A 7,739-nucleotide genomic window follows, 5' to 3' on the forward strand; every position below is an offset into this window, starting at 1 on the left:
TGTAAAAGATGAAAACTATGGGAGTTATGTAAAATATGAAAAATTTTGGGTTAAAAGTGTAAAAGATAAAAAGTAAAAAAAGAGAACAAAAAGGAATAGTGTTTTTTGAGGGGAGAAAAAATTGTAAATTAATATAGGATAGATATTTTCGTTAAACTTTTTCAAGATATTATAATGTATATGCTGAACATTTTATATAACTAGAGTAAGGTTATTGTACGAATATGTTTTAATATATCAATTGGTTTGACGTGAGATGTGAAGAAATGTTTTTTTTAAGAAAATTTTCCCCATCCTATCAAGTGCGTATTTTAGTCTTAGAATTAATTTTTTATTGTGTATTTACACTAAATAGAGTCATATAATTACTTAAATAAATAATTTTTTTTGTGTATTTACACTAAATAGAGTCATATAATTACTTAAATAAATGAAAAAGAAAACTTACTTCAGTTCTCATATTAAGACTATTTTGTATGTTAAAAAATTATATATATTTGATCTTTACACGTTATAAATATAACTCTTTTATCATCAGTTTTCACTGTTAAACCTACCAAAAGAACAAGATAGAGATGACCTACAAGGCTCTGTTAGAAATTGCTCATCACGTTAACATGAGACTGACAAATTCTGGAAATATAAATGACAACAAAGTCCATGACATTTATTGACAGCCAGGGGAGGATTTAGTTTGAAAGGAATCGGTGTTAATAAATAATTAAAAACTAGTCTTAACCCTTCGTGTTGCGGTGTGAGAGCGTAACATTATGTTGTTGTGGGGTATGGGATGTAAAACTATGCTAAGTAGCAACCTAACAATGACAAAACCGAAAAAAACGTAAAAGAAAAACATGAATTTCTAACACCAAGTGACCAGTGGCGGACCCAAGAATTATTTGTCGGGAGTGCGGATGAGGTGTTCAATCATATTTTCAAGGGGTGTGGTCGGGGTTTTTGGGTAAAATACACACTAAATTTTTTTTTTTGAAGGGGTGCGGCCGCCCACCTTGGCCAAAGGGTGGGTCCGCTCCTGCAAGTGACTCATGTGACGTAAAATGTAGACAAAGTCGAATTTATGCCGACACGTCTTGAAAAGTCGTGGAGTAAAACAACCTGAGGAACCAAATGTGACCATCAAACAACATACCAAATATCAATTACGAACAACCACCAAATCCAAAAGAAAAAAAAAAACATAAAACATAAACTAATATAAATACTAAAGTCATTTACCCTTGTGGCAAATTACAAAATATCAAAGTCTCTTGCAACAATTAAAGTCATAATATTTACTGCGGAAAAAAAACTAAAGAAAAACGAAAAAAAAAACTACAAAAGACAAAAGCATTGTTTCTTAACATTGAATATAAATTGTGAGCCAAAACTCACTTAAGATATTGCTGCAATGCTTCTGTTCGAAAATGCAAGTTCAGAGCGTTTTGAGAGAGTTGGTGTGATTGGAAGGTGTAAAGAGTGGAGAAACTTAAACAAAACAAATAAGAAATGATAAAAAAACAAACGTGGAATGAACCAAAAAAAGAAACCGTAAACAACTGAACAATTATAATATATAAAAGGTAAAGTGTGGAATTTAAAAATTATAAAAATGATATTTTTGGAAAGATAGTATAAACAGTAAAAATGGAGGTGCATTTAGCCACATCCATTATTTATTTTCTTTTAGGCCATCCGTAGTTATCTCTTTGTGGGCGTTATGCGACACGTGTCGTGCCACGTCACAACACAGGGGCTTTATGGGGCGTTATATCACTAGAGCCCGTAGTCATAAAGCCTCTACCCATCATTACCTAATTATTAATTTTCATTTTGATTCATTAATTAAAAAAACACTAACTATTTTTTGATTGGTCAAACCTTTGAAAAGTTCCTCCATCACGCCGCGAAGGAGATGGCGCTCCGCTACTTTTTTTTGGCCCCATAACGCCCTTCGTCGTGGTGTTCCAGGCGCCATTGAGCGCTATGGGTGGCTTTTTGGGGCATATAGCGCCCCACTACAGCTAGTCTTAGCATGAGTTGAATCAGTGTGTGTATTTCTCGATCACAAAGTGTTCATTATTGTTGGAACTCGGTGAACTGACCCAACTTGTTAAAGATCCTCATTTTCTAAAAACCGAAACATGGTAACACCGGTAATTATAATTTATAAAACATTTTAAATCTGCCACCGTAAACAGTTTATCACAGTTGCACAATTTGCAGAAAAAAACTCACTTAATTCTTGCATAATTTTGTTACATCAGTGGAGCCTATATCTTCATAAAACATTGGTATCAAGTATTTGTAGGTAAAGAACACATGGTATAACAACACATAATAGGTTATATGATGTATTAATTTATGTCTTGCATAAATCACATCCGCCCCCACCCCCACCCCCACCCCCTCTTTATTTAAAAAAAATACAAGCCAGAAAAACTCAGCTCAATTACTATAAATTGAACCCATATCACAAGTCTCACATCACATCCCTTTTCTTCCAAGCTAGTTTACTGAGTGTCATAAACATGAAATTAGTTGGGTTAGTATTGTGCATTGTGCTGGTGGTGGTTGGCTTTAACGGTCGGTGGTCAGCTGAAGCTGCCACAAACTGTAACCCGATCCAACTAAGCCCATGTGCCACTGCAATCTTATCGTCCACAGCCCCATCAGAAGCTTGCTGTGGAAAGATCAAGGAGCAGCGGCCTTGCCTTTGCAACTACATCAAGAACCCAAGATTGCAGAAGTTTATCAACACTCCAAACGCTAGAAAGGTTGCAGCTACTTGTGGCACCCCTTTCCCCACTTGTTAATCAGTTAAGAAACCCTCACGCACTTGTCCGTACGTGTTTAGTATGTGTGTGTGCATGTGTTTTTAATTTGTTTGAAGGTTGTTAAGTTCTAAAACAAGGCACTTATTTTTCTTAGTAGTATTTGGGAGGGTACTATGTACGGAATTGTATTGTTTTTATTTGGTTAATGGTACTATGTAGTATGTCTGAATTATGAATATATTAAGAACCTGTGTTTACTTTAAAGATCTTCATGATAATAGTAGGTTGATCCAACCCCTAATTATTGGAACCTAATTAACTGAATTTTTTTTTTTTTTTTTTTTTTTTTTTGAAAAAAGGCAGTGTATTATTAAACCTTAAGCAAGGTGCTCAAACATAGTATAAACAAGTGGAAATAAAAGAACGAAAATACAATACAGTTACGCTATTAGACTAAAACTTCTCCATATCTCCCATGACATATCCTAGAGCCCTGACCGATTATAAACCCAAGTATACGAAGTAGTTTTAATATCTCCAATCGATTTTGCCAAAACTGGAGATTTGTTTTTAAAGATAACCTCATTCCTCGTTCGCCAAATGATCCAACAAGTTGCCGCCACCACTGTATACACTGCCCTTTTGAATTTCTTTTCGCCTTTATAAGAGTCGATGAATTCCAACAATTGTACCATGCTTAGGATATACCGCGGTAGTGGCAGCTTCATCCATTGAAAGACCGCTAACCAAATATGCTGTGCCCATTCGCAAGTGATAAGAAGATGATTGACCGATTCCAACTCCCCGTTGCAAAGAACACAGTTGACGGAGGGTCTTTGGCCTAATATATCATGATCACAACTACAATTGAGAACTTCATTGAGATGTTGAATTGTAACAATCTCCAAAATGACAGCTAGCTAGCATGGTCATCCAATCTTCGAAAGAACCCCTTTTGATCGACTTTAATAAAGTCGAGCTGCTAATGATCACATAGAATAAACGTTGTGCAACAAAACCGGCCTTCCGTCCATCAAGCATGCTTTGTACTTGACTGATGCAAACCATTTTAGGACAAGCTTGTTGCAAAACATGGTAACATGATATTCTTTTCAAAGCATAAGGCGTGCACCAATCAATGTTGACATGAAATCACTTGCCCCTTTTTCCACTAACGTACTCATATCTTTCTTTTTTGACGTCCCCACTAATGTACTTTCTAAGATTGCATGACTGAGGTAAGCCCCTTTCTTGCATCATTTTGGACCCTCTTAGTGGGCCTAGGTTCACATTGTTTCTTAGTGAGACTAGGTTCAAATTATTCATAGTGGGTTGTAGAGTAATATAATTCCAATTTTGTGTGAAGGAACAAAGATTCGTTTACATAGAGGGCAATTAGGGGGCTTAACCAACCTTGGTGATCAAGAATTTCGCAACCCCCCCCCCCCCCCCCCCCATGAGTAATATAAAGACACGATTGGAGAATTTCAAAATAAGCCTACTGCATGTCGTAGATCAGGCTAGGTTAATAAAAAAAAAGGAGAAAACAATATTGGGCTATTATAATTGTGACACGTGTTACCACATTTACTTATTTATCAAGTATAAAGATACAAAAGGATAAAGTAAAAGAAGCAAGAAAAAAATTTTGGGCTCACATAATTGTTACAAAAGTTTGTAAACACTAAAGTGTTGCACGATGTGGATGTATGCGCAAGTAAACGATATAATATCAAACAAATCAGCCAATTAGTTTGATAATTTTTTTATATACATAACTTAAAATAAGTAGTATAAAATTTTAAAAATATGAACTATTGATTAATAAAAATACGTATTCCTGAAAAAATATAGTATGTTATTAAGAAAATAAAAACTAGTAAGATATTATAAATTGAACACTTATTATTTTATAGACACTCTTGAGACATCTAGTATTATAAGAAAGTACAGGCAAGTACCTACCATACATATTTACAAATTGAAAAAGACATTCATTTACATTGTTGGAAGCCATGATATATAAGGAGTGAATATTGATTGATAGTTAATAAGTGGTAATGTTTTGTGCCTAAGCAAACTGGAAATCCAAATTAGACTTTTTCGCTACATAATACCATTGAGCATAAGTTATCAATCATCCTTCCACAGTTCATCTTTAGTAGCCCATAAATAGAGCAAACGGTTAGATGATTAAGCGTCAAGAACAAAACATCCATCGTTTTTAAGCTTTTTTCTTTACTTCTCCAATTTATGAATTAAGTTTCTTACAAAACTTCAACTTACAACAAGGTTAACATGATATCATCTACGGGAAAAGAAAAGATAATCTGGATGATTGACCCGTAGCATTGTTAGCCAGCTGTCAGCAGCTTGCAGCAAATCGCTCACCAACTGTGGTTCATTGTGGACCCACAATTGCGGCTTAAACTTGTATGAAGCAAGACCAAACACCGGTAATGAAACTACTGGACTACCATCTGTCCCATTAGGATAGCTTACCACAGGTGGATGATCACATTGATTGCCTGCAACAAATAATAACGCAACTCTTAAACATACAGTAAAAGTTATAAACACATTACACTCAGATGATTTATTGGGTAGAATCTTTGACTGACCTGCCACGGGCGGGTGGAGAGAATGAAATGTCAAAAAGCAAGCATCAAGATCTTTCTTGGAGGATCCCATGGGAATCCTGTATATTGGGTACCTAATAATAGCACCACAAAGGTCTATTAAGTCACACACAAGTATTGAGAATAAGTTTTAAAAAAAAATTAAGATCATGATCATACCAAGCTACTGAGAACCAGCTGGATGGTAGCAAGTCGCAACTTCTTAGACGTTTTAATTCAGGGAAACATCGCGCAAGATCAAGTATCTGTTAGAGCAAGAAAATAAAATAAAATAATCCAAGGAAATAAACAAGATAACCTACTTTCTAGTTACTACATACACTGAAACAGATGCAGGTTAAATATATAATTTCTATAATGTGGGTCAAACGGGTTGATCCGGGTCGGGTTGGCCCATCAACATTTTTTCTCCACTTTCTTGACATTTTATAAATAACTAATGTATTAAACATGAGAACAAAAAACTATCTTCTTATAATAGGAACAAGTAACTGGTCTACTAAGCCGAAAACATTGGACTACTTTCAAGCAGTTTGGCCCGTTTGATTTTTAGGTAAGTAGTTTCTAAACTTGACCCATTCAACCTGTTAGATAAAACTCAAACCTGAATCACCTCAATTTCAAGTAATAGGGTTGAAATTGCTACTAACCTTATCCGCTAAAGGTTCTCTGCCCCAAGGCTGATTCCGCTCCATATACTCAAATAACAAGCAACCTTCAGAGCTAACAGAATCACCATCATCACTAGAAAAGCCTTCTTGAAGTACATGATGCTGATCATTCATCGACAACTGATTCATTCGCCTACACATTTCACTATCTGAGAGGTAACTACTCTCTTTCTCCCTTTCATGTTCATAATCACTGCTTGCATCACTACTTGAATCCCCAAAAGAGTCACTTTCACTGTCTACCGCCGTTTGGCTGCAGAACAAAAAAAAAAAAAACAATTATTCTTTTACTAAAACAAAGTAATAAGAAACATAACACAGGCCTAAAGAACAAAAGGTTGCAACCAAATATATGCATTTCTGTAGTACCTCGATTTCGTTGAAGACTTTAACGGGTCTCCATAAATTTGAATGCCGGACAAATAAGGCACATAATACTGGATCACACTATCAGTATCATCCAACATCAAAGGAAATCCAGCACCATAAGCACTCCACTCCTTGAAAGCTTCCCATAAATCACCAAGCACAAAATACGGTTGACATTCTGGATCACTAGTCCTCCATCCTCTCACACCTCTCTGGTACCACAAAATTCAATCAAAATCACAATGTAACATGATTATTTCTCCTAAACTTATCATACAGCTCACCTAACTTTAAACTAACAATAGAAATACAATACCAAGTGTAAATCTGTTCACCATCAATCAATTTTTATTAAAAATCTGTCTTTAAGACTTCATTAGTTTTCACATATGAATTTCTTATAAATAACAAATCTAACAATAAAAATAGCTGACTATCTCATAGTCAACTGAATTGCCATGTTCCAAAATCCAAATTCTAAAATATGAATCAAATGAACTGAATTTAATTAAATAAATGATTATATTAACATTGGTAGACACCTTAGACAGATGTTGAGCAGGAACAGAAGGCGTGACAGATTCCAAAAACCGTTCAAGATTACACAACGGTGAAGATTCCGGCAACATGGGACCAGACGACGTCGTAGATTGAACTCTACAAGGATTCTCTTGATTCTTTTGATTCCGTCTCGCTTTTGCAGGATTGTAAAACCGGTCCTCTCCGCAACGACGTCGTACGAAGTGTAATTCAGTGCCCAACATCTGCACTAAAAGTCTAAATTACAAAGTCTTTGATGTCGCCAAAGAACAATAAGTTACAGATTATTTGAATGACGAAATGCAACGATTGTTTTTACAGAAAAACTGAAGTCAATGAGATTGGTTTTGATACATTTTGAAACCGCGTTGGTTATTGTTTATTCTTGTAAAAACGGAGTGTGAGGGAAATGGATGGGCAGCTTATAAAAATAATAATTTGTTTTCCTGTTTTGCTTGTTTTATTAAAGCAGTAGATAGATCTTAAATTCTGATAAATTATTTATTTATATAAGTCACATTGCTTGAGGTGTTTGAATAATTTATGTAGAAAGTGAGACTATTCATTGGTTTAAAATAATGTGTAGCATTTTATATGATGCATATAATAATCTAGTAAAATATTAAGTGGATGGGGGCGGAAAGGATGAGGAGGAGGAGTTGGCAGAGGCACGTGGTCCACGAACGTGTGCGGTTGTGATGTGGAGAATAGTTGTGGCCTTCCTTGCAGGAACTAGCACGTACGCC

The 7,739-nt window shown here is 35.3% G+C and overlaps 2 protein-coding genes across 2 annotated transcripts; one reads left to right on the forward strand and one right to left on the reverse strand.

Moving 5' to 3' along the window:
- The first annotated feature begins 2,474 nt into the window (after positions 1 to 2,474).
- LOC110923108 (non-specific lipid-transfer protein 2) lies at positions 2,475 to 3,038 on the forward strand. Its single transcript, XM_022167280.1, has one exon. It carries the CDS (start codon positions 2,529 to 2,531, stop codon positions 2,811 to 2,813), a length of 285 nt encoding a protein of 94 aa, XP_022022972.1. The 5' UTR covers positions 2,475 to 2,528; the 3' UTR covers positions 2,814 to 3,038.
- Positions 3,039 to 4,992: 1,954 nt separating this feature from the next.
- Positions 4,993 to 7,546, reverse strand: LOC110923173. Its single transcript, XM_022167346.2, has 6 exons — positions 6,996 to 7,546; positions 6,454 to 6,665; positions 6,064 to 6,337; positions 5,573 to 5,658; positions 5,396 to 5,487; positions 4,993 to 5,302 (listed from the first exon to the last, which is right to left on the reverse strand). The coding sequence occupies exons 1-6, from the start codon at positions 7,215 to 7,217 to the stop codon at positions 5,079 to 5,081; spliced, it is 1,110 nt and encodes a 369-aa protein (XP_022023038.1). The 5' UTR covers positions 7,218 to 7,546; the 3' UTR covers positions 4,993 to 5,078.
- Between the last annotated feature and the right edge of the window lie 193 nt (positions 7,547 to 7,739).

Source organism: Helianthus annuus, chromosome 17 (genome assembly GCF_002127325.2).
Source record: "Helianthus annuus cultivar XRQ/B chromosome 17, HanXRQr2.0-SUNRISE, whole genome shotgun sequence".
In the NCBI taxonomy this organism is placed as follows: Eukaryota; Viridiplantae; Streptophyta; class Magnoliopsida; order Asterales; family Asteraceae; genus Helianthus; species Helianthus annuus.

Excerpts from the sequence above, each read along its gene's own strand:
- LOC110923173 (XM_022167346.2), bottom strand. The coding sequence starts at position 7,217 with ATGTTGGGCACTGAATTACACTTCGTACGACGTCGTTGCGGAGAGGAC. Across the intron at positions 5,488-5,572 it reads AGCTGGTTCTCAGTAGCTTG|GTACCCAATATACAGGATTC; the intron begins GTATGATCATGA and ends TGCTATTATTAG. Across the intron at positions 5,303-5,395 it reads TCTCCACCCGCCCGTGGCAG|GCAATCAATGTGATCATCCA; the intron begins GTCAGTCAAAGA and ends TATTTGTTGCAG.
- LOC110923108 (XM_022167280.1), top strand. The coding sequence starts at position 2,529 with ATGAAATTAGTTGGGTTAGTATTGTGCATTGTGCTGGTGGTGGTTGGC.